The following is a 27670-nucleotide window of genomic DNA, read 5'->3' on the forward strand; positions in this document are numbered from 1 at the left end:
TCCATTTTTGGTGTAGGTTGTTCTGAAACTACTTCTATTTGAAACCAAGCCAGTCACCTGGACAGAGCTACCTGGTTTATAATAGGCATATAGAACTGTATTTCAGAACAGATGGTATCAGTATGTTCCTTGTTCTCTTTCCAGTGATCTGAGAATGTTGCAGTAGCTGACTCTTCTCAGTCACTGCATTAAAGGCTCAACTGCATAGCAATTTTCACTATGTTCTGTCCACCAATATTCCTTGTGCTATTAGGTCATGGGTTCTAAGAGGTGCCTAAATAATGATCATATTTGTGGTCAGATTTATTCTTTCTCAAGTCAAAAGCTTACTAGAGTCTGTTATTTTTAATTTGTGATTCTTTGGCTGCCTGGACCGTACTGGAACAGATTTTTCTGTTCCTTTAGTACTTTGTGATCAGAAGGAATAAATTAATCACAGTATGTTTCTCTTGTAGTATAGAATCCTTCTGCTAATTATTGATTTTTCTTAAGTAGCTGCGTGTGTTTGGGAGGGGAATCCATGGATAACTGATTAGTGTAAGAGCCTGTATCTTAATGCTAAAATTTCTATTTTTAATATCTTAATAGTGATTCACATGGCGTATGTCTTAAATGCTATAGACTCTTAATGTTACTTGTAATATATCCTAATATAATAATAGACTCTCATTAAAAAATAAATTTACAAGGGTATTTTGCTACAGCTGAAATATATTTATATGTACATTACTGTAATAAATTTAGATAGCCCATAACGAAAAGGGATGGAAAAGTTGGTTTAATAAAGATGCTCCCGAGGAAGAAATCGTACCTGATGGATATAATGATTCACTTGATACCTTTCGCAAGCTTTTACTCATCAGGTGAGCATCTTCAGAAAATTGGGAAATGCATACATGGTTGCATCACGTCTCAGTCTATCGGTATGCTATTATCATAATAGTGTAATTTTTATTAATTTCTGGGTGACGTGAAATATTATTTAATTCAGTCACGTGAAATATTTAATTCAGTCACTTTGGAGCTATCCTCTGAAGAGTCTAAAAAAATTATTTCTAGAAAATGTTTTTTATAGCTTTGCTTTTATGTCATGACAAATGGAAACTGGGAACCACATTGCAGCCTTCTGCAAAAAGTTCCTGAAAAAGTAGAATAATTCAGATAGTTTTCAAAATTTTTTTCATGTCTTTTAAAATGAATTATTTTAAATAACTTTAAGTAAGTGATTAAAAAAAAAAAAAAGATTTGTGAAAATGCTAAACAAGTATTCAAAAGCGCATGTAAAAAGTGTGCTACAAATTATTTTATTGCATCAGCGAAGATCTCTGTGGCAGGACTTGGGATAGAATGGAGTTCCCCAAAGCAGCATTCAGCTGCCTTACGCATGAGATCATATCTTCCTACGTTCATTGTATACTTTTCACATGCTGCAACAAATAAATCAGAGACGCTACAAAAAACCATTAATTACTAGACCATGATTTGTCTTTGGAGCAGGTTCAACCTGTGCAGTAAAAAAGGCCAGAATCTGATGGAAGAAGTACCATATTGTTCTATGCTATACACCCTGAAGGAGGAGTTGGAGCATCTAACTCCTAAGCCTTTAAATAATAAGCCTATAAATTGAAGTTTTGCAAAGTCATGTCTTTTATCCAAAAGTAGTTGTTTGGGGTTTTTTTCCCATGGGAAAAATAAAGTCTCATCCCCAACACAGATGCAATCCAGTGCAAGAGAGCTGAGTCTGTACCCTAAAAGACTAACGTACCCAATGAAACATCTGCAGAATTTGACTAACGGGCATAAACAGTCTTACATTTCCCTACTTGGGTCCTCAGATACAAAAGCTCTGTTTAAAATTAAGAATAAAGCTACCCAGAACAGAAAATTCCAGTGCAAATAGTTTAAGGCAAAATTGGAAGCAACTGAAAAGTATTGAACAGTCATAAGTAGAGGGAAGACTACTAGCACTGTCTATTATTTCATCTTTAAAGACAAACCTACAAACATATATAGAATGCGTATGTATGTATATATGCATATTATGAAGCAAAAATCTCTATATGATAAAAATAGAATTTCTAATTTAAGTCTGGTGTTTGCAACAGGAAGAGGCACTGAATTTGTATCTTGGTATATATTTTTATTTCTAGGTCTTGGTGTCCAGACCGAACGCTTTCCCAAGCCAGGAAATATATTGCAAATTCCTTGGATGAGAAATATACAGAACCAGTCATTTTGAATTTAGAAAAAACTTGGGAGGAAAGTGACACACGAACACCTCTCATCTGTTTCTTGTCCATGGGATCTGACCCAACTATTCAGATTGATTCCTTGGCTAGGAAGCTTAAATTAGGTATGAAGTAATTATTCATGGTCATGTGTTAAGATACAGAAGAGTAATGTAAGTAACTTCAGAGATTTTTTTTTTTTTCTGGAGAGTATTTCTTAAATTCTGTTGCACTATTCATTGTTCCTGAACCATCATCTTAAAGATAAAACAATATTTTAAATAAAAGATGGTATGCTGAGGATCATTCTGTATGCAGTTGGACAGTAATGTTTTCAGTTCTTTTTTTTATAAATTATTATCATCCTTCCCAGTGATGATTTTTTTAAATTTCTAACTATAAGACAATATTAATTTATTTTTTTTTTTTTTTTATTCTGGCATGGTGACAATACTGTTTTCTTGTTTTAACTCTTAACTGCAGGTAACGTGAAAATCAGCAATCTGCTTACAAGATCACTTTGAAACAAAAAATACCCACAAGATCTGCATTTGTATAATCTGGTCTTTATGGCTACGTTATATGGAAATTTTGAAAAATTGTGCATACAAACTCAGTTGGAAATAGATACGTATATCCATTATATTAGTCACATTAATATGTTCACAAATGCAATTTTACAATTATGCATTGTGCTCATTTATGTGCGTCATTACCTACGCTTAAAGAAAAATCTTGGTTCATATTTCAAATACTGTGGCTTACTTTGTTAAAATTTGGCACAAATTCCCATTAACAATAACATTAGTCAGTCTTCCACTTCTACAAACACTGTAAATATTGTGGATGTATATTTTAATGTTATTATACAAAGTTTCAATGTTTAGAAAATTTATACATAGTAGCATAATGCGATGGGGAAGAGATTCTACTTTCATAAGTATATATTTTTGTGTAAAAATGTACTTAATTGTGCTGTATTTATATGAGTGGTTTTTTGGACTGAATTTGAATTCTTTTTCTGAAGAATGTAAGTTCTTTAATCATATATTGTCAAATATGTTGTAGAATGTAGGACGATCTCTATGGGTCAAGGACAAGAAGTTCACGCACGCAAATTCATACAGATGTCAATGCAACAGGTGGGAAAAAAAACACTGCAATATAAGTTGATTGTTTTAGCATTCTTTTACACCTCTTTTGCATGCAATCTTTAATATTTTGCATTTTTAAGGCATATCTTAGGGTAAAATGTCTCCTTGAGTGCCTGAGCCTAAAAACTTTCCACTGTGGGATATGCATGTGGCATATCCCATGTGGCAGTGGAGTCCAAGTCAATACTTCTGACAGCAGTAATACTGACCAGCTTTTCAAAGGTAGCACATTATCTTCTTATAATAATGCTGTTATCCAACGGTAAAAGGACATAGTGTCCTAGTTCTATCCTGCAGGATTTGCAGATCCCACCTCTTTACTGGAATTCTTTTTTTTTTTCTTTTTTTTTCCCCCCTCCTCCCCTATGAGAGCTACTTAGAAGTTGCGTAGTTTCTACTACATAAAACAGTGAGTGCACACATAGCTTAAAGCTGTACATACAGAAGGATGTACTGGCTCCTAATACTGCCTAACATTTTCCTCACATCTGTGCTAGTGAGAGGGTCTCTTGCTCACTCGCAATTGGTTTTGGTTCTTTGTTTCTTGAATTGCCTATCCTTTTGGCTTTGAGTCTCAGGATGTCTAAGAATTTCCAAACAATATTTAAGAATTTTTATCTTAAATATTGTAATGTGTTTTGTTATGGCAGATCATATTCTCAAACAGTAAAAACATGAGAAGTCTAAGCAGCAGCTCCAGAAAGATTATAATTGACACCTCAAATACAATATAAAAGTTACAGTGTAAAGGTAGCACAGGCTGGTCAGCTGGACACTTCAAAGAGTTGTGGACAGTGTTGCAAATAAAGACATACAGGCAGAGTTGCCACAGCATCCTTGCAGCTAAACTGAGGAAGTGTGGTCTGGATGATCGGGTAGTGAGGTGGATTGTGAACTGGCTGAAGGGAAGAAGCCAGAGAGTGGTGGTCAATGGGACAGAGTCCAGTTGGAGGCCTGTGTCTAGCGGAGTCCCTCAAGGGTCGGTACTGAGACCAGTTCTAGTCAATATATTCATTAATGACTTGGATGAGGGAATAGAGTGCACTGTCAGCAAGTTCGCTGATGACACCAAACTGGGAGGAGTGGCTGACACACCAGAAGGCTGTGCTGCGCAGCCATTCAGAGAGACCTAGACAGGCTGGAGAGTTGGGCGGGGAGAAATTTAATGAAATATAACAAGGGCAAGTGTAGAGTCCTGCATCTGGGCAAGAACAACCCCATGTATGAGTACAAGTTGGGGACAGACCTGTTGGAGAGCAGCGTAGGGGAAAGGGACCTGGGGGTCCTAGTGGACAGCAGGATGACCATGAGCCAGCAGTGTGCCCTTGTGGCCAAGAAGGCCAATGGCATCCTGGGGTGTATTAGAAGGGGAGTGGTTAGCAGGTCAAGAGAGGCTCTCCTCCCCCTCTACTCTGCCCTGGTGAGGCTGCATCTGGAATATTGTGTCCAGTTCTGGGGCCCTCAGTTCAAGAAGGACAGGGAACTGCTAGAGAGAGTCCAGCGCAGAGCCACGAAGATGATTAAGGGAGTGGAACATCTCCCTTATGAGGAGAGGCTGAGGGAGCTGGGTCTCTTTAGCTTGGAGAAGAGGAGACTGAGGGGTGACCTCATTAATGTTTATAAATATGTAAAGGGCAAGTGTCGTGAGGATGGAGCCAGGCTCTTCTCAGTGACATCCCTTGACAGGACAAGGGGCAACGAGTGCAAGCTGGAACACAGGAGGTTCCACATAAATATGAGGAAAAACTTCTTTACGGTGAGGGTAACTGAACACTGGAACAGGCTGCCCAGAGAGGTTGTGGAGTCTCCTTCTCTGGAGACATTCAAAACCCGCCTGGACGCGTTCCTGTGTGACATGATCTAGGTAATCCTGCTCCCGCAGGGGGATTGGACTAGATGATCTTTCGAGGTCCCTTCCAATCCCTGACATTCTGTGATTCTGTGATTCTGCAAACTCAAAATATTGGGAATTAGTCTTATTCCAGTATTCTGAAGGACTAGAATATCTCTACTAATAGAGAGTAGAAGACTGCAAGAACTATATTGATAAATGAAATGTATTTTTCATCTGACCATAACTGACAGTTAGTCCTTACTAAACCAGGAGTACAGCACTGCTTGTAATATTCACCTAAAGAAGCCAGAACTGACTTGTGTTCAGTAAAAGGTTTGATTGGTACCATATTTCCTATTTACCAGTGGCAGTATTAATCAAAAGTTAGATAAGAAGTTAAAGATGGATTAATTATGAGCTTTAAAACTTAACTCCTCACAATATATGACATCCATTAGATTCTCTGGGTCTCTGTCCTCACCCATGAGAGTTCTGGAAGGCCAAACGGTGAAAATGAGATCACAACATGGAACACTCTGCAAGAACAAATGTACTTTTGAGTCTGTTGCAGATTCATTATCAAGATTATTTCAGATTTCCATCTGAACTAAACAGTTCTTTTGTCACTTCATTCTCCAATGTTTAAGATGAGGAAATGCTTCTTTCTTCAGACTTCTGCAAAGTCCTGTTGTCTTAATCTGGTAGATGGAAGTGCTTCAAAGCCTTTGCAGGACTTCCTGTCTTTCATGCAGAGAAAAGAAAAGGTCAGGCAGTATCAGTTCAGGGAATTCCAATTGTATTGCCTGCTATCTGTGAGATATCTTCATTTGAGGGGAAAAAAAAAATTCCTTGCCAGATGATATTTATTCATTTGATCATAGTACAATCTGCTTAATTTGTGTTTCTCTATTATGGACAGATATAATACTTGTATATGGCCTTTACTGCACACTTGCTGGACATTACTGTATAATCCAAGGTTCTCTAGCTAATGCAGCCTTGGTTATGGAAGTTCTCTATATTGTATCCCAGTAACCTCTCAAGTCCTACTGAATGTTGTGACACCAGTACTGGAATATAGATGTACACTGCTTTGGAAAAAGAGAAAAAAGAAATCTCTTTATAGCACGTGGCATTTTTTATGACGTGCAAATGCACACATCTTTCATACTTCTTTGTGTTCATATGTCTAGAATGGTCATCATGAACTTCCATTGCATTGGAATGGTGAAAACTGGGGCATCCCTGCCTTCCTTTGCCCTCAATTAAAAGCACAAGGATACTCAAAACAGCACTCTGGTAGAGCTACTAGTAACAATTTCTGAACTAAATGCCTTGGTGGTGTACACGTTTTACAGAGGGAGGGATACGTGAACATTAGATTTGCAAGAACAAAACAGAACTAGTGAATATGAAGACAAATATCTAGGGTTTTTTCCTACCTCTGGCCAAGAGTATATAATATGATTGAAACTGCTATGCTGTGTTACAGGTAGATAATTTTAAAAAACTGCGCCTGATTCATTTGGAAATGTGACAAACCGATAGAAAATCCTCTTAAAAAAAGTGGTTCCCCATAAAAGAAGGAAAAAAAACCCCCTGCATTTAGTCTTTCTTTTTTTTAATATCCATCAGTTCACCATAAATATTTCAATTATATTTTGTCACCAAATGTTATTTATTTCTTTTTAAATGAATTAAACCAAAATTGCCAAAATGAAATTACAAGCTGTAATGAAATCCACATATCACTGTTTAGAACTGATTAAATAATGCTCCATTTTTAATATCAGGCTTCTGATTCATCAGGCTTCTAAAGTGATACTACAAAAGCTGATTGAATTTAAATTCATAAGCAGAAGTGCAGAGAGATAATAGTCAAAATAGAGCTTTCATGCAACTTGAGAGCTGAATAAGATCAAAATTAATATACAGAGGTTGAATTTCATGCATATGCATTTAGTGTATCTGCAATTGCAGATAAACTAATTGTAGTTGAAAAGTTTTAGAGTCTTGTTGCCACCTCTTTACACTTACTTTAGATTATGTTATCAGCAAATAAGCTTTTAAAAAGATGTATTCCTTAGATTTCGGCTGTTACTTTTCCACTTACATTCTTTTGGATCTGATGACAGGATTGCTTATCACTGGTGTTTTGCTGGGAGACAACAGGAATTACTTCTTTTTGCCACTAGGTAGCACTGATACTTTACCTAGAATATTGTCTCTGGTTATATTTTCATTGTGAACAACAGGATGTGGAAATAACTTTTGCACTAACTTTTCCTATTTGCTTTAACTCCGCCAATATAAAATCAGATGATAATACATATTCAAGAACAGACCAAAAGTCAAAAAACTCAAAAAAAAGCCCCAAATCCAAAAAGCCAAACATGCAAGACCAAATTTGATCCTAATGTAGGCAGTTGGTTTTAGCATTATGAATAACTTTTTCTGAATTTTACATGGTAATAGTCAATATTCTTATTTAGGGAGGCTGGGTGTTGCTTCAGAATTGTCATCTTGGACTGGATTTTATGGATGAACTACTGGGGACACTTCTTACTGCTGAGATACAGAATGAGACGTTTCGAGTTTGGATAACTACTGAACCACATCCTAAATTCCCAATTACACTGCTACAGGTTTGTTCAAATACTTACTTCAGGTACCTCATGCCATCAAAATTATTCAGATTAAATGTGTAAATGGAAATTAAAGAAATGGAGGGGGAAAAAAAAAAAACAAAGACAAAGAAAAAATGAACTTACCGTACAATGCAAATATCACTTTAAACAGGAAGGTTACTTACCAGTAACTGGAAGTTCTCAAAGATGCATTACGTATATGTGAATTCACACTAATTCTGTGCACAGAAATACTAGAATCAAAACTATCAGGGTTTACCTGTATCCCTTTTTGCCTAACCAGATGCCTTTGTGAATAGAGTAATGCCTGCAACTGCTCTTAGACTCTTCCAGATTTCCCTGTCTGAAATAAAGGATAAAGGGGACAGAACACGCATGGACAGCACATGTCAAAGAACATCATCTACCAAGAAGTCACTTGTTTTTCTTTGGATAAACTATAAATGGTTGTTCTGTAGGTCTCAAGGACACATTTTTCATCAGTTCCAGGAAAATTGCCTAAACTCTTATGTAGTGCATTTAAGTCACTTCTGATGGTTCCTATCACTCTCACAGCAGGTCATAATGCTAGTTAATATCTAGTGTAATAGATGTGTGTTGACACTTCTGTGTTCATCAACCCCTTTTGAGTGGGAGTCTCCTTAGTGGTTCTCATTCTCTCTAAAAAATAGATAACACACCTGATATCTAGGATGTGAAGAGAGGGACGGGTTCCTTTCTCAAATGAATCTAGGAGACAACCATGGAAAAAAACTGTGTATAGAAAGCTAGCTGTATGGACCTCCATTCTCTTGTATTCTCTCAACAGAAAATGAAATCATCCTGCATATTCAAAGGGTTTATGAATAGTAGGGTATATCAACACACAGTTTGCTAAAAATGAGAATAGAAAACTGAGAGGGTTGCTAGATGAATCTTCACTGTATTTATCTCAAATGTTTCACGTGTGATTTCCCAGTCTATAGTGTCACATTACCTGTTAAAATATTAACATATTCAGGGATTCCAGAAAATGAATAACTGACAAACCAAAGGTCAGCTCTTTCTCAGAAGAAAGGAGAGAATAATTTGGGTTTTTTTATACAGAACATTCATCAAAAACTGAACAAGATATCCTCTGAAATGTGGAAAGACTGTTTGGCAAGTGTTCCCATTCAATCCAACACTTTAGTGTGTTCATGTGCAGATAGGTCCTTGCAGAAGGCTGGAGCTCATCTCTGAGACAGCTTGCCTGGGCTCTGCAGCTCAGAAATAAGTTTGTGAGGCTGAAGTTGAGAAGTCATTCCTTAAAAATAATTGAAGTTCTTTACCACAAATATGGAGATAGTAAAACTGGTAGGTGAAGTACATATTCATCAGTGTCTTCCATTAAGTGTCTCTTGGAAGCAGAAACAGTTCAGAGCCATGCTTGCCATTCAGCCTATGGGCAGCCTGGCATTTACTATCCTTTCAATGCATGTTCAAGCCAGCTAGATAAGTACTTACTATTGGAGCAGAAAAATACTTTTTATTTGGGTTCCTCCAGCATTTGAAAATGTCTCAAGGAATACAGATTTTGGTAAGGTCAGTCTGTGTCTGAACTGATAGATTCAAGTGTGCCCATGAACATTACCCAGCACTGGAATGCAATAGTCCATAGGGGTAAGTAGTTACAACATTCTCTGACATGAGAACCTGTGCTAACTAGCACTCTTTCAAATAATTTGCAGGCATGGTTTGACAATTAAAATTTTGTAGAAACTGTTCCCATTAGGCAGTTTGCATGAACCTAAGGGGCTGTATTCTAAGAGGCTGTGGCAGTTTACTACCACAAATGTAGATTCCATGCCTGCTGACTGGAGTGCCCAGGAACATTCTTAGGTGAATCTAATTTACTGCTGCAGACATAGCCACAGACACATCTGATCTGAGGAGAGATGAGATTTCTTTGTATTTACTGTGAAGTCCTGGGACGAGAAATACAACAGAGTTCTTGTGATCTACTCTGGATAGTTCTCTTCTATCATTCAGTCATTGAATTAGGGATAGGGAACCATATGATGCCTTCTGAAAAGCATGACAATTGCTTCCAGGTTGTTGATGAAAATTCTTAGATCCATGGACAAATGTCAGTGATGCTTCTGACCAACATAAGCTGAAGGTCTGTGTTCAAAATCTTAATGTATATTACAGAGTTTTGTGGCCTAATCTAATAAGTAGTCCTTTTATGCAGTTTATAGCAAAACTACATATTAAATTTGTATCTACAATGCTTCCACTATTTACATTTTATTTATAACTAATACTTGTGACATTTTTGTATGTTGCTTGTTTTGTTCAGTAAACAAATCCAATTCCTTTATCTTTTTCACATGACAGATTGCCATAAAGTTCACAAATGAACCTCCCCAGGGTGTTCGTGCCAGTTTGAAGAGAACATTTTCTGGAATTAATCAGGGTCTCTTAGATGTTAGCAATATGCCTATGTGGAAACCTTTGCTTTACACTGTAGCTTTCCTGCATTCTACTGTTCAGGTATTTATTAGAAGGTTTGCAAATAGTGTTATAATATATGGAGTCACATTAACAGAGGTTCCTGACAATACACATTCTGATATTTATTGTAGCATCATGTTGCAGGGCTGAAGCTTTAATTTCTATAATCTGTATTTCAAGATTCTTTATTCTCTTAATTGTTTTATAATTTTACATAATTTTCATACCATGGGCATTTAGAATGAGGACTTTTCTCATCTAATGTTAGCTGTCCAAAAGTTAGTCATTCAGTATAAGGGGAAAAGCTCTCTCTGTAGTCAATAGAAATAAACACCTCGAAAAGGAAAATAATCTTATCTGTCTTAGCTGTCTCTTTATAAAAGAGTGAATCATTTTCTGTATATAGAGAGACAGCTAAGACAGAATTCTTTCTAGGACTCTTTCTGTTCACTGATTTTAAAGGCAATCCAGATGCCTAGTTAAGAGTAGCTGTCTACTTTCTAAGTGGCTAAAATTAAATAATATTCTATCACTTAGCATCCTATTTTTATCTTTTTATCTGTGTCAATGTGTTTTCTACATTAATTCCAATATGAGCACAATATCTATTCTTTGTACTTTAAAGATATGAAAGTTTTGAGATCACAATAAATACCAACATTTTGAGCTCTCTGAATATACCTTCTTTTCAGTAAGGATCTCAAAATAGTTCTGAAATGCTATTTAAGCCTTAGGCTCTATTGAGCTGCTTGTATTTTCAGTGTAGCAAAGATGGTGAAAGAGAAAGACCCTATTAAGATACAGTATTCTGCATTATTTTCCTCCTTCTACTTTTTTATAAACAGTGAGAAAGTTGTTCTGTGTACGGCCTTAGGATTATACTGTTCTTGTGGAACTAGAAGACCTAAGCTTATTCAACCATCAGTACTTTTAAAAAATATTATAGCTATTCATCTGTTCAGATTTATGTATTTATAATTTATGGATTGCCAATCAGCAAGCAATATATACATTGCCCTGCCTTTAAACTGACCAATTCCTAATATCCTTTGGTGACAAGATTGCTATGATAAATATAGCTTAAGAAGTAATTCAGAGGATGTGGCAGAAAATCATTATACCTTTCTGCAGGGTATTATTGGTTAATGCTGTATCATCTGCTTATAAACAATACCTGGTTTTGAAAAAGTAAAAGGTTTATTTTCAATTCTAGTTCTTTTTAAACATTGTAGCTAAGGTACCTAGCTGTTACATAACTAGATGTCAAAGACTGTCAGTCATTGCTGACCTGGTAATTTAAACTCTAATAAATAAGTTACCACTTAGTTAATTTTAGAATGTCAGTATTACACTGTTTATTCATTTAATAAATGTCAGCACTATTCAGCAATTTAATTCTTAATTTCTTGGATTAATTTATTCTACATTCTGAAAAAAAACATTGAGCCAGGTAACTGAGGTGGTTAAAATAAAGTTGTGAGAAATCTAATAGTGTTGGATGTTTAAAATGTTTGGGCTGCAGATTATATTCTCTTATTTTTATAGTCAACTATTTTTCTGTTCCTGCAAGTGTTGTTATTTTATTTTCAAATATGTATGCAGTAATAAATTTGAATAATGTAGTGGTAGCAGCCTTATAATAAAGTTGGGGATTTTGAAAAACCTATATTAGAACAATAGAGTGAAACAGTAAGACAAAAGGGGCAACCTAGAAGCCTTTGGATAACTTAATACAGGAGCTTGAAAATTGAAACTATCATTAGTAGACTGTATATGTAGAAAAAAATTAAAAACTATAAAAGTCAGCATTGTTGAGTGTGCTGAAAATGCAGGGATTCGGTTATTCTTTATATTAATTACTTAATATAAAAATCTGATCATCCCCCCTGACATGAGACATTTCAAACCTATGACTGATACATTGGTCAGTAAAGGTAGCAATAAATGGTTCTGTTGCTTTTTCTATAAATATTTATCCCTCATGGTGTAACTTAATAATAAACTCTGGTTTTTACTGATGTGTATGAGGCACATAGCTGTTTCCTACGCTAGCTTTCTTCTTCAGTTCAATTCTTTACTCCACTATTATTATTATTATTAAACTTTAATAATGAAACAAAACTATACATTGTTTCATAAACATATTTGGTTTTAATTGTATTCCTAAGGAACGACGCAAGTTTGGGCCTTTGGGTTGGAATATTCCCTATGAATTTAACTCAGCAGACTTTACAGCCAGTGTTCAGTTTATACAAAATCACCTAGATGAATGCGACATCAAGAAGGTGAATACTAAAATTTGCATACAGTATATTTAATTGCTTTGTACAGCATCTGTAATTTGTTTTTTCTTCATATTACTATATATAGTACTTTATTCATTGCTAGTCTTTCAGTGCAGCTTCTAGTGATCAAAGTTTCAGATTCTCTGCAAGACAGCCAAGCTGAAATATTTGGCGTGCTATCATCCATGTAAAAATATGTAATAGTTAAGAACTTCAGAATTTGATCTTGTTTTTTTCAGTACCATATCTAAAATATTAACAAGTCTATACAATATCTGTTTTGTAAAGGGAGCTCAAATATTTACAGAGTTTGACAGAGCCATCAAACTTCTCTGTGGCTGCCATTTGGTCTTCTACTATTTATCAGGGAATAATGTAATAGAATAGCCATTCCTTGCAAAGCAGCACTTTGTCAATAGAGAAAGATTAGAAACTGGGGGGAGGGAAAGAAAAAGAAAGAGGCAGTAGCAGCTGAGAGTGATTTCAGGTCACACAAGAAATAGAGATATATTTCTAATACCAGGATCAAACCCAACTCTACTATAAAATTATAGAGCTGAGCTCAGAAAATACATTAGAAATAAAGTATTATTTTTTTCTTGCAACAATGATCTTTTCAGCTTACATTTCAGAGCCTTATGAGCTTCACATGATATCAGAATTACAGGCTGGGTACCTTTTTCTTTACATGTTATAACTACAATCTTTTATTTACTTTCCTTGCGTCCAGGGGATATCATGGAACACAGTAGGCTACATGATTGGAGAAGTACAATATGGAGGCCGAGTTACAGATGACTTTGATAAACGTCTTCTTAATTGCTTTGCAAGGGTGAGAGACCTTGAAAATACAGGTTTTTTGTTGTTTTTATCAGCAACTGCAATACAGAAATCAGAAGACCACCATTCTGATGAATATGCACTTCTTCATAAGTTTATAAAAGTCTTTGGAGTAAAATGGATTTTTCAAAACTTCATTCTTTGCCAGTGAGGTTCTTTCCCTCTGGTTTCTCTTTCATGTTGAGCAGAAACTATTAAAAAGACTTAGGTGGAACTCAAACTTAGAAGACATAGCTTTTAATGATTTATTCAGGTATTCAAGTAAAATTAGATGTAGTAGCTAAAACAAGAACCCTAATTCTCCAAGAATAAAGATGAGATAAAAAAAACCTCTGAGTAGCAAAGTAATTGTGTTTTTTTCCTCTGGATTTTTCACAGGTGTGGTTCAATGAAAAGATTTTCGACAGCACTTTCTGTTTTTACACTGGATATAAAATTCCAGTGTGTGAAACTTTGGAACAGTATTTTGAATACATCCAGTCACTCCCTGCCATGGACAGCCCAAAGGTCTTTGGTCTCCATCCTAATGCTGATATTACGTAAGTAGATCTCAACATATTGAAAACAAAGACCCTTCCTTTTAGTATTTGGAAACAAATCTTTATGAAATGCTTAAGTAAAGAATATTTTTAATAGGAAATCTAGGATTCGTGTGAATTTCACTATTGAAGTGGAACACTTGATGTGTATGTACGTGTTTATGAATGCAGTATCTTCAGCTACATTTTACATATTCTTTTAAAGCAGTCAGAATTCTTATTACTTACTCCTCACGGTTTTAGAATTTTTTTAAAATTTGAAAGCATTATAAAAATTTTATATGAACACGATACAAGGTTCTATACAGTTCCACTACAGAAAGTTTCTAATGTTTGCCTTCTGTTCCAAGTAGTATATTATTTTTCTGTGCACACTCACTAAATGATTCTCTGAATTGTCATTTGGTTTACAGCACTCCTTTGGATGTAACTACAGTCTTTTGTTGCCATCAGTCCTGCCATTCCCATTATTTAAATGAGGCTTTTCAACCTCACCAAGTACTAACTCCATTTAAAATTTTATCTTTGACTTAATTCACTTTTTCATTCCAAATAATGTGTGTAACAGCTTGGCTTTTATTTCCTTCTAATGTTATATGCCCTGTGAAAGGATATGAAGCATCATCATATTTTTTGCACTGAAGTTCTTAATAATTCTGCCATGAATTATTGCATTTTCATTATGTCCACATTCATTGTTCCTTAACAAGCTTTTTGTATTTTTAAACAAAACAAATGTTATTCAAATGCCCAGCTGCTGTGGAAATCTAATATCTTCTAACATTTTTGGACAAAACGATAATTTCCCACAATTTTTCAGTCTCAAATTTGAGAGGTTGATGCCATATCAAAATCCCAGCATTCTAAGCATGCTGTGAGAACAGTACACAGTTTATTGTCAACTCTGCCTAGCACCTACCATTGTAAATACATACTGCTGAAGAGAAGAATCCAAGAGTAGATTCTGTTTCAGGTCATTCTCTGATACTTGCAAGTCCTCCCTTCCAGAACTGATTAAAAAAGAGCCAAGATTTAACAGAGAACTAAACAAAGTCTTAGAGAGAGACGTGCTTTGGATCCAAAATTAGGCTTGTAGGAGGGCTAATTTATAGGAGGAAACTTGAGACTAACAGTGTTTGGGGAGCTTTAGTGAGTAGAAACAGTGCTTTCATTTCTTTCTAGTACTGAGTTTTTCTTCCACTTGGTACGTCAGTATATTCCTGCTACTTTAGTCCTTTTTCTGGAGATTTTCCTTTGTAGGTATTTCTTTAGAGCCTGGGGAAAATATTCAACAGCTTCATGCTTTTTTCCATGTGCTATCACAATCAGTTATAGGCAACTATGCACATGTACTGTCTGTCTAAATTTCATCTTTGACACACAGGTCAAATGCATTAGCATCCCATGACAATATAAAAAGTTGCATTCAAATTCTCCTTAAAATATCCTATCAGCTCATCTCAGAGTATGCAGAAGGCTAACTGCTAGAATTGGAACCCTGAGACAGCCAGGACCTCCCCTGTTACTATTACTGAGGACAAGAAAGACCTTGTCTCTCACGGGTTTAGCGGGACAGTTTTCTAGTTCAGCCAAAAGCTCGATCCGTTGTTTCCAACTGTAAGACTTCACTGAGTGTCAATACTTTAATCCACTTGGGTTTAACACCTGAAGTCATTGCGATATTGCAATTGTTTTTAACTTGCTATATGAATTGTAGGCTCTGCAAAGGCAATATAGTTAACAGGTACCTGAGCAGGCAAGGAATGTTGTGACAATCTGTCAAAACCCTTTCTCCAATTGGTTCCATACTGAAGCCTTAAATCTAACTGAATTTTTGTAAAGCTGCTGCAAGCTGTTATTGAGCAACTGAAGATAGAGCAGAATCTCCCATTGTCCCTTGGTGAATGTAAGGTTTTGAATACCACGTTGCAATGGATATTGCTGTTTTCTACACAAAGCTAAGGTAATGTTTCTGTCAAACTGCATTTGTTCTTAGTTTTAACTTCCAGTACAGAAAATTCCTGATGGCACAGACTGCAGCTATCAAACTATGATAGGGTGTTGAATTCAAACTCTGTAAGAAAATACCCTTAATAATACTTCTTGGAGCAAATAAAAATCCAGAGAAAATTCCTTCTTTTTTTCTTCTTATGACAGAATTTGCTCTGAAATACTGCTTCAGGGAAAACCAGTATACACAGGTATAAAGTGCTTTAACTTACATACTCACTTTTAGGCAACATTGACACTGTAAATGAGATTCGTTTAATGTTTCTTTAGCTTCTTTTATGGTTACCCAAGCCTTCCTTTACTGTAATAGAGAAAAAAAGACCCTTGTAAAGTGCAGTTCCTCTGACGAACAAGCAAACATCTAAAATACAAGAGCTGAATCATGCTGCCTTGCATTACATATAAGGGCAATCTGAACAAACAGCTGTTATGTAGACATCTACACTTAGATGTATAAATGTGATGAGGGACACCTCATTGAGTATATCTGATTTCCTTCCCATGAACATGGTACTTCCTCTACAAACCTATGCAATCTTTTTTTCATTATTGTTTGCATCTGTACTTCAACATTTTATTTGCAATGTAAAGGGAATTCAGGTTTTCCAAAGCCAAGAAAAATTTCTTTTTCAGAGTGTCTTTTATATTCCCTGTGTCCCACTGTTACACGAATGAAATTTCTTGTTTCTATTTTCTCCTCACTTCCACACTAGAATATTTTTTTTAATTATGTACACATTGAGATGCATCTTCTTTGTCTTTTCTAATTTTATTAAAAATAAAAATCTTCTTGTTCAAACTGCTATTGCTATTCATGTTTGCTTCTTTATACAAGATTCAGATGATAATTTTTCCTCTCCAGAACATTCCTAGCTTGTGTCATTGAAGAAAGGAATATTACTTACCTTTGATTCTGCTCCTTTGAGGTTATTTTTCAAAAACTGTTTCTTGCTTTTTCCCTAAGTTTGCATATTGCCTTCTTTTTAAAATTGTTTCTATTTTTGTTTAGATTTGGGGAAAGACCATTCATTTTTATAATTCTGTAATGTTTTATCATTTAATTGATGTAACAATCATGGGACCTCTTCCTTCCACATAGAATAGTCTGACAGCAGTACTAGAAGAACAGTACTTGCAGTGTGAAGAGGAAGGTTCACATCTCTTTTATCACTAGTTGTTAGATCAGTGAGACCAACAGTAAGGGTTACAACCACAAGTATGTCATCCAAATTAGGAATGAAGCTCTGAGTCCAAAAGGAATTTGATTTTATCCAACTTTTCTGCTCATATGTGGTCTTGAATAAATCTATCATTCTTTAAATGGGACCATAAATGGAAAAAAGCTTGAGAGTTTTGAGTTGAGGGTTATTAAAAACTGTGAAAGCCCCACCATTCCTACATTCAAAAGCAGAAATTATATCCTTTGAGAAGCAAACTGCCAGTAAGATTTCTTCTATTTTTCTGATTTATAGTCTTTATAATTGCATTCACAAACAGTTTCTGTTGAAATGCTGCAATATCTAGCTTCTGTAGTCTTATGATACTATCTCCAAAGCTTAGATGCTTTAGGACTTCATGTGTTCTATCCTGTGACACAATCCTTGGTTTCATTGCTTACATAATTATGTATGACAGAGTAATAGAAGGAGATGGGTGTCTTATGCAGGTCAAAAAGTAAAACTGACATGGAAAACTATGCTTTGAGTCAGTATAAATTTATGTTCTGAGTCAAACTCAGGCTGTATGTTCCTCATGGGGCTGATCCTGTAAGGTAAAAGTAGGCAATGCCAGCACTGCAGTACCAACAGATACACTGTTATGTTTTCTTTCTTACTGCCTCTCATAGCTCTATGCCACTAGATAACATTATAACAAAAGTGCTGCTATAATTCTGCTTGTGTTGAAGGACTGCCGTGGTCTACTATCTTTTACCATCAAATGCCACATGAATTTACTTCATTTATTTGTATTGGCTCAGAACATAAATTTCGTTAGCACTGCCCATGATGTAGTATGGAATAGGAGGTTTTAATCTCCAATGTTGTAAATCTAGCAGCTTTTATCCTGAAATACCTCAAGGCAGAAATAATTTACTTATTAATAAAGGGACAGCTTGCAGAGTTATGCCTCCACCTTTTCCTTCTTCTGCATTCCACTTTTAAGAAGTAACTAAATGAGGGAAATATTATTATTACAAAAATTTTGTTGCTTTTCTTCTAAGCAGTAAATAGCTGCTTAGAAGTCCTTATCAGGCATATGCCATTTTCTTCCCTTTCCTCAGAATCCCTGGAAATCATATGACAGGTTTTTCACATTCTCAAAGGCTGAGAAGCAGCCTGTTGAACCCTTTCTTCTTCTTAGCCCCTGAATTAGAAAAACAGCAGGTGTATAGCGGGGCGTGCAGAGGGAAGTTCATATTCTTTACAACCACAAAAAACTACACAGTTCATGATCGGTGTGTTCAGCTTGGCGCAGGAGGCAAAGGCAAACAATTTCTTTTGGGAGTTTCTATTTAACCTGGTAACACACTATGTTTTTTTCTCAACTTTCAAGTTGTGTGCTCTACAAAGTATCCTTTTAACTGTTAAAAAAAATCCCAGCGATTTATAACATGTATCTTATCCTATCAGATACCAAAGTAATACAGCAGCTGATGTTCTAGATACTATTACCAATATTCAGCCTAAAGAAAGTGGTGCAGGATCTGGAGAAACTCGTGAAGCAATTGTTTATCGTTTAGCAGAAGACATGCTAGAGAAACTTCCTCCAGATTACATACCCCATCAGGCAAGTTAATCTTGGTTGTTTTCTTCCTGTTCTCTGTTGAGTTTCCACATAAGACATTCCAGAAAAGAAACCCTGAACTGTAAAGAAAGATCGTATAGCTAGTAGCAGATTCAAACAAGGAACCAACATCTTTATCGCTATCAGCGTGAATTGATATGGGGGTTTTCTATCTAACATTAAGACATCTAATAATTTATCAAGGAGATAGGTCATGGAGGCTATGCTTGGACTTCCAAAACTGCATGTGAAAACATGGAAAAAAATCAGTCTTGACTTTTTGTGACAGCAGTCTCCTGAGCTTTCTGGGTGAAGTTCTATTCTAGCAAAATCATGAGTACATGGGTAGTAACAGACAAAAAAATAAAAATAAAAACTGCAACAGTTTTAAGGTGATAAATGTTAATTGAATAATGTGAAGTACAAGTCTACTATTTACTTTTCTGAACACAAGAAAGTGAAGAAGTCTATGACAACGGTATTTCAGCATTTCAGTTTTAAATAAATTCCTTCTGCACTCCTATATTTTAGGTAAAAGCTCGTTTAATTAAAATGGGACATCTTAACCCTATGAATATTTTTCTTCGGCAAGAAATTGATCGAATGCAAAAGGTGATCACAATACTTCGCAACAGTTTGAATGATCTTAAATTAGCCATAGAAGGAACCATTGTTATGAGTGAGGCAAGTAAAAGCATATTTACTATGTATGGAATACTCTATTTTACACTATTACCTTGATTGCTTTAGTTCATATATTATAATTTCATTCCTTCAGAATTTGAGAGATGCACTTGATAATATGTATGATGCTCGAATTCCTGAAGTATGGAGAAGAGTGTCTTGGGATTCTTCAACACTTGGCTTCTGGTTTACTGAACTTTTGGAAAGAAATGCTCAATTCTCTGCTTGGATATATGAAGGAAGACCAAATGTGTTTTGGATGACTGGATTCTTTAATCCACAAGGTAAGGGTACTGAAAGGACTTGAGCAATAATGTATTTAATCATAATTTAATGCTTTTTACTACATATCTAATTTTATATTACACCTAGAAAAAATGTTTTCATCACTGTCAGAATATGTCATAGAAGCCAAGATGATAAATGGATTCAAAAAAGAGATTAGATAAAATCATGGGAAATAGGTCCAATGGTAGCAATAAACATGACTGTCCAAACTCAGCCTTCAAGTTGGGAGGTTCCTAAACTTCAGATTGCCAGAATCTGGAAGAACATAGAAGAGAAAGGATTTATGTGCCATTTTGCCTGTTGTAATATTCTTTCACTAAGCATCCGCCTTTGTCCAGTATCAGAGACAGGATGCTTGTACAGATGGTCTTTTAGTCTGACTTGTAAACACAGTTTTTGTATTACAAGAAGGAAAACATGTAGTTAACAAATAAAATGCTTTATTTTCTTGACATATTGTAGCATGATATGATACAGCTTCTAAAGAAAATATACTTAATGATAATGATACAGCTTTTAAAGAAAACACACTTTTCCTGTGGTTTCACACTGTTTAACTCATTTCAAACTGTAAGTTGCAAGTATGGAAAAGCTTTAATCTAGGGAAATATGTTATTTATGTGCTGTACAGTAGCAACAGAAAGAATTTTTTTACAGTAAGAGCAATCATTCATTGGAACAATCTCCCCAGGGATGTGGTAGAGCGCCTGTTGCTGGAGGTTTTCAAGATGCAATTGGACAGGGTGCTAGATAATCTCATCTAGGCTCCCTTTCCCACAAAAGGTTGGACCAGGTGATCTTTTAAGGTTCCTTCCAACCTGAGCTGTTCTATGATTCTGTGAACATGCAACTATACCAGAATTTATAGTAGTTACCTATCTTTCACAGAGAATCCTCAAACTGTAGTTTTCACAGTGTTTCCTTTTCACAGGTTATTTAATGAACAGTTTGTTCACATTCATCAAAGATATACTGCAAAGTACAAATGAACATTATCTATCATCTGTTATAGCTTGAAATATTTATCATTTTATAGGAAAGAGAAAGAAAACCAAATTGTAACTATCTCATGAGTAACAAAACCTGTTTACCTTATTAGATGTATGTTCATAGAAGAATCTCATGTAGCCTACACAACTGCCCATATAAAATTCTCATGAGAAAATTCTCCCATGTAACAGCTATGAGGTATTTTTTTTTCATTAGGATTAACCTAATCCTTGAATGTTTTATGAGTTATCTTCACTTAGTGATCCTTCTATTCTTCCTGGCCTTTCTGTGACCAGGACTGTAAAAAGTACCGATATCAAATTTTTTTTGAGTCGTTCTCAGAAAGAGTTGAGGTGCCTGGAGCGCTTCCAAATTGTAATTAAAAGATGGTATTGAGATGCCAATCAAAACATCATTCTACCTCTATCATAAATGGCACAGCTGGTAAGCATACTGATCTCTGATGATTCAAGAGCAGCACTCATGGTGGTGTAAAAGAAGATAATGGACCAGATTCTTCTGACCAAACAAAATATTTAGCCTAATAGCAAACAAACCTGAGACACAGATGGTCTTGAACTTGATGATTGCTTCAGCCTCTGTGTTCCAAAAAAATTGTCCTGTAGATGGAAAAAGAAGTCTGCTAAGCACAAAGGTGTGCTATGGCTAGAGGTGAGGTATGTATAGTTAATGCATTCATAATACTGCTCACCAGGAAATTGTGAGTAAATCAAATCACACAGTAAAGCTTAAAAATTGACTGGTGTGAGGCAAATCAGAAATTGGACTCCTCTGTGCTGCCGTTGCAGGAAAATCTAGACTGGTTGCACTGGTGAATCAAGCTCTAAATCTATCATATTACATTATAATGTTAAAACATGAGGAATGTATTTTATCAGTTTAGTGGAAAAATCTATTTGCAGTACAGTAAAGTATCACCAATAATTGTATGTAAAACCTGTTGTGATTTTATTAGCAGTTATCAGTGTTTGTCTCCTATAAATTATCATTATTAAAGGAGAATGAATGTTTGTGGTGGTGCAATATTCCATTCAGTAGACACAGCACTTGGAATGAACAGGCTTATGAAAAGCCAAATACCATATTATAAAGATAAAATCAATTTTTAGCAAAATTTAGAAACCTAGATCAGACTGTTTTGTTTTTATCGGGATATGTAGTATTTGAGAAATGAATCCATGATCATTTCAAGTACTACATTAATTGTATTTACATCACATGTGAATATTTTAGCTGTGACAAATAGCTTTTAATAGGCCTTGTCCTAATTAGCATGATAAACCAGTTCTTGCATCTTGAAATGCTGTCTTCTACTGCATGCCCATATACTTTCATGATTTCCCCCTGGCTTGTCAGTATTTCGTTTGGTGGTTTCTCCTCCTTGTAGATACCTGACAGCCCACGAAGTGCTAGTCATCTTTTCCTTTATGCCCTATCAAGAAGGAACTGATGCCATTTCATCTTTAAGTCTTTACAGTAATCACTCTTAAATATGCCATTCTCTATCAACTTTTCTCTCTTTGCCTCTATCTCTTTCTGACAACTCCAAGTAGTACTTCATCCAGTAGCATAAAATAGCAGCTATTGTTTTTTTGGTGACTGTGTTGTCATCTTCTGAGACACTGACACAGAAACAACCAGGTATTTGCTGCCCAGTTGTTTGTCATCTTGTGTTTGTACTATTCAGCCCTTTACCTCTCAAACCTTTTCTATTGCAAAGGTCTGTAAAGCCTGTTCAAAACAATACTCCAAAACTCACTGCTTGATTGTGTCATCCTCTACCTTCATTTCTGTCTAGGACTCACTTTTCTTCAATAACAAAATATAATTTTTTTCATCCTTCATAGGCACTGCTTTGTCTAGATTCCTCACACTCATATAGTTATTTTTATTATCACATTCAGACACACCTTTTCTGTTTTCCATCAGTGAAATTTTTTCTACTTCTTTCATTTAAAAAAATGCCTTTTTCCTAAGTTGTCTTTACATAAATACCAGCTCACATAATTGGTATCTTGTCTGCCTTCAAATTCCTTCTTGAAACACAAATCTACCATGGATCCTGTAGTTGATTGCCTAATGATAATTTGTAAGTCAGCATCCTGAGCAAACATTTGTTAACTGAATAATTCAATAGCCAAAAAAAAGTATATTATTTGATGTGCCATTTAAAAATATTTTTCTCAGTGTAATACATTCTATGCTACTTTTGTCATTTGTTCCTATTTTGGCCTCAAAGCAAAGTTTGCTATCATTAGTCAGGGTGCTCGTTTTCCATAAAACTCTGAATATGTCTATAACATTCAGTGCAGAACCATGCAGATAACAGAGCAAGATGTTTTTGTCATGTGAGATATGTACTAAATCTCTGACCTAATTTCTCAAGGATTCCTGACGGCAATGAGACAAGAAGCAACTCGAGCACATAAAGGCTGGGCTTTGGATACAGTTACAATACACAATGAAGTGCTAAAGCAAAACAAAGAAGAAATCACAGAACCTCCTTCTGTATGTATGACATGCAAAGATGCTTCAGTATTAATTTCAGTATTTAATTTATATCGTGCATCGTTCAGTCGTTTTGGATTGCTACAGGAAAATGTTACTATTGTCTTCACCTCACTGTTTTTGTTCAGCATAGATGATAAATAGCAATAAGTATGAAGATTTTAATTTTTTTTATTTTGCAGTTACAAAAATGTTTTGTTAAAAGAACAATTTCATTGTACCACCTCTTGATTTTTGGACTTTATAGTAAACTTTGGATCAAATTGTGTAGTGTATGGGCTTTACTAAACAACTTTTATTGCCATCCATTTCAGTAGCATTATCTTCTGAAAAAGGGTGATATTATAGTTTAAATAGTTTGAAAAGATTCAATGAAGTCAGATTTTTTTACTATAAAATATATATTCCTTTTAATGGTTTAAGCCAATTACTCATTTTACAAAACAGATGCTTTATTTTGTGTGATGTATCTGCTTACTCTCCACACAGGAAGGAGTATATATCCATGGGCTATACTTGGAAGGTGCAGGCTGGGACAGAAGACGTAACAAACTCATTGAATCTACACCAAAGATTCTTTTTGTCCAGATGCCTGTGATGCGTATATTTGCTGTTAATACCACCAGTCCTAAGGATCCCAAGCTCTATGTTTGTCCTGTTTACAGGAAGCCCAGGAGGACAGACCTGAACTATATTACAGTGATCTATTTAGGGACGGCAGTGTCTCCAGACCATTGGATATTGAGAGGAGTGGCTCTCCTGTGTGACATCAAGTAAACTGGTTTTCATACCATAAGAGAAACAGATTATATGGTACATGTAACCAATTACATGTGTAATTCTTCTACTGCTTTTCATTTGGTGGCCATTATACTAGAACTTTCATTGTAGTCTTGGTTTAATGATTTTTTTTTCTCTGCTTCCAGTAAATTCAGTTTGTCTTGGCTATTTGGTGACAGTTTTAAAGTTTTCAAAATAAGTTCACTGATAGTAGTCTTTGATGTTTCCCTCATATTACTTAAAAAAAAGAATATTTGCTTTAATAATACAATTGAGGTAAAATAAAATGTTGTTAAATCTTAAAGAGAAAAACTTAGCTTTTTCACATTCTTTCTCATATATAGCTTTTAATTTGTGTTTCAGTGAAATATGACAACAGAATACAATATAGAACATAAAAAAAATTTAAGTTCCCCTAGATACAAGTTTTTAAATATTCCTGGATTCTGCATGATACATACATTATTTTCTTTGTCTCTGCAGGAAACTTTATATTTAAGACAGAAAAGTATATTTGATCCATATTTTTTGCTTGAGGTTTTTGAGGGCTTACTTGTTCTTGTTAAACTAGATAGATTAAGCAAAACTACACCAGCTATGTTTGTGTCTGGAATATCTGACAGAGACCAGTACGTTCTCTGTCAAGTTTAGCTGTGTGGGAATGCAGCTACAGAAGTAGAACAGTGCCAACTACTTAATATGGATGTTCTTGTAATTAAAATAGAGAAACGGATTATCTACAAGTACAATTATTTTCCTGCATCTCATCTTAGCTCTAAAATACAGGGTGGAGTCCTTGGAGTGGCTATCACAGAATTATTCTGTGATAAACCTGATGAACATCCATGAATTTTCCAGACATAATTAGTATTAAACTAATTCTATGTATGTAATACTTAACAAGATATGCACTCTACACTATCTCTTTAATAATCTGCATAAAATTTGTTCATCCTTCAGATACCTGTATTTGGCAACACAGGGTTTCACTTACACCCCATGACTGGACTATGTTCTTCCTTTTGCAGTTTAAGAGCGATCAAATGCATCAGCTGTGGCAAAGTGCAGCTACTACTTGATGAAGTCCTGGGGCATCTGATGGGGTGGTAAAAGGCTCTTCTTGAGTTAGAATCCTACGGCTTTCTGTGAGAGGTCACCATCCCAGGATATCCTTTTGCAGAAAGGCCGTAGCATATAGGAAATAGCAATACATAGATACAAAATGATGAGCAGAGTAATGAAAAGGAAGATCTCCAAATGCAATTAAGTAAAATGTTTCTTCTCTCTCTCTCTCCTCTGTAGACTTAGTTAGAGCCAAATACAATAAACCAGCTAAGGCATTAGGTAAAAATACACAGAAATTGTGAAAGTTAAAAGTTGTACCACAGAACTACATCTGCATAGAGGGACAAAAAAAAAAACCTGACTGTTCAATTGCAAAAGATTTTGCTCCAAGTAACCAAAAAATTGATGACAATACTTGTGGTGGGTTGAACCTGACCAGCAGCTAAGTACCTGCCCAGTTGTTTGCTTACTCCTTCCTGCCCCAGCAGGATGGGGGAAAGAATTGGAAGAGCAAAAGCTAAGAACATGTGGGCCGAGATGAAGACAGTTTAACAAGTGAATCAAAGCTGTACACACAAGCAAAGCAAATCAAGGAATTTATTTACTGTTTCCCACTGGCAGACAGATCTTCAGCCACTTCCTGGGAAGAAGGGCCTCAGCACATATAACAATTACTTGGGAAGACAGATGCAATAAGCACAAATATCCCCATTCCTTCTCCTTTCCCCAAGCCTTTAGAGCTGAACATGACATCATATGGCATGGAATGTCCCTTCGGACAGTTTGGGTCAGCTGTCCCAGCTTTTTCCCCTCCCATATTCTTGCGCACTCCCAGTCTACTCGCTGTGGGAGCAGAGGGGGAAAAGGTTTGTATCCAAAAAACAGCACAACAACTATAGTGTATTCATTCCTAAAGTTTTTTTCCTGGTCTGGCTTTTCAGCTTAATTACCATGGGGGAAAGAATGTGTAACCCCGTGAATGCCTCCACAGGTCGAAGATGTGCATTGCCACATTTACAAGTGAAAGTCTATATCGGAAAATACCAGGGAAGGTGAAAATTAATAATGTGCTAAGTTATATAACTTACACCAAAGCAGATTTTATTCTCCATCCTGTATAATATCAATAATAGAGATGGACAGTATATTGATCTCAACTATTTCATATGTTGCATCAGATTCTTTAAAGCATCTCTTTCTTCTGTTTGTTAGAGTCCGATCGTCATTTCCTATCTCCTCTGAACCTGTCTGGGGTTTTGTTCCATTCTGTTTCCTCAATACCATGCATTAGCTCATTACTGTTACATTGTAACATTACAATGAATGTTAATTTCCATATAGCTTTACAGTTAGTTTATGGAAATAATCTATGTTTTGTGACAGCAACAATCTATTATCTGTTCAGAAGGATCCTTTTTTGTCTCTGCATGCTTTAAGAATATTCACAAAGTATCTCTCTGTCCTAGTTTTATGTGGGATAGTAAATTCTTACACTTAATTTGGTGACAGCCAGTTCGTCAAGCATCTAACAAGGTGCAGTTGATTACTTGAATCACCACAAATCATTCCTCCAAGATGATATAATCTACAGGAATTCAAGACCTCAGTTCAAGACCTTTCACTCCCAGGAATGCTCTATATATCCAGGATATTGTAACAAGCATTCAAATTTCTAAATTAACTCTAACATAATTTTTTTTCAAGTTACTGAACAGGTTACTTCCTGAACCTTTTTATGCTCATTTGCCATTTAAGATACTGCTGTTCAAGTTGTGAGACAATGTTGTGGTCCCTGAATTAACAGAGACAAGAATGTTGTGTCAGCAAAACACCAATATTTAACAGATTATCAAAAAAAGACAAATACTTGAAATATGACATTTAACTAGTCTCTGTGAAAGCAAGGGCCTAACTCATGAAGGTCCGTGTTTGAGAATGCAAAGACCATGTCCAGAATTAGCTTAGAGGCTAATAGTCCGTATTATTCTTTCCTCGCTTGGTAGAACTGTCACCCAAAAGGATTTTCCTACCCATTTCCTCTGATTTTCAGAGGTAAGTTCAAGCAGGTGAGACAAGGGAAGGCATACTCTTTCCTGCTGCTTTAGAATAGATACATTAACTGGGAGTCATTGATCTGCCAGTACGTCAAGATACTCACTTTTCACAGAAGTGTTTGTTCTTCGGTGATGATTCATGAGGAGTCTGGAGAATGGCTGTATGATGAACTTTTATATAACAATGTGTAGAGTTAATAAAAACTATGGGAAAGAGCTTGTAAATGTGGGGGGAAAGGGATCTATTTTCTGGTCAGGTTGCTAAATCTCATAAAACAACTGACTGGGATGAGCTTGTTCCAAGAAGGTAACATTTCAGCTGAACCTCAACTTAAAAAATTTGTTGATCTTTCCAAAGAAGAATTTTCTTCATCCACACCCTCTGTTTCTGCCTCTAGATTCTGATCGGTTGTAACTAGCAGTTGTTCAGCAGAGATTCAGAACATTCACTTTCAAGGTGAAATATTTTATGGAAAGACCTAC

At 35.6% G+C, this 27670-nt stretch overlaps 1 protein-coding gene across 1 annotated transcript in view; it reads left to right on the plus strand.

The window, feature by feature from the left end:
* Positions 1-24065, plus strand: part of LOC137662233 (dynein axonemal heavy chain 8-like) — a 145384-nt gene extending 121319 nt beyond the window's left edge. Inside the window, 13 exon segments of the mRNA XM_068398455.1 lie at positions 745-863; positions 2151-2353; positions 3297-3370; positions 7709-7861; positions 10223-10378; positions 12508-12624; positions 13355-13456; positions 13843-14003; positions 18644-18800; positions 19329-19481; positions 19576-19765; positions 23167-23288; positions 23778-24065. Coding sequence (XP_068254556.1) covers positions 745-863; positions 2151-2353; positions 3297-3370; positions 7709-7861; positions 10223-10378; positions 12508-12624; positions 13355-13456; positions 13843-14003; positions 18644-18800; positions 19329-19481; positions 19576-19765; positions 23167-23288; positions 23778-24065 — 1995 coding nt within the window.
* The last annotated feature ends 3605 nt before the right edge of the window (positions 24066-27670 follow it).

This window comes from Nyctibius grandis, chromosome 1 (assembly GCF_013368605.1).
Source record: "Nyctibius grandis isolate bNycGra1 chromosome 1, bNycGra1.pri, whole genome shotgun sequence".
Lineage (NCBI taxonomy): Eukaryota > Metazoa > Chordata > Aves > Nyctibiiformes > Nyctibiidae > Nyctibius > Nyctibius grandis.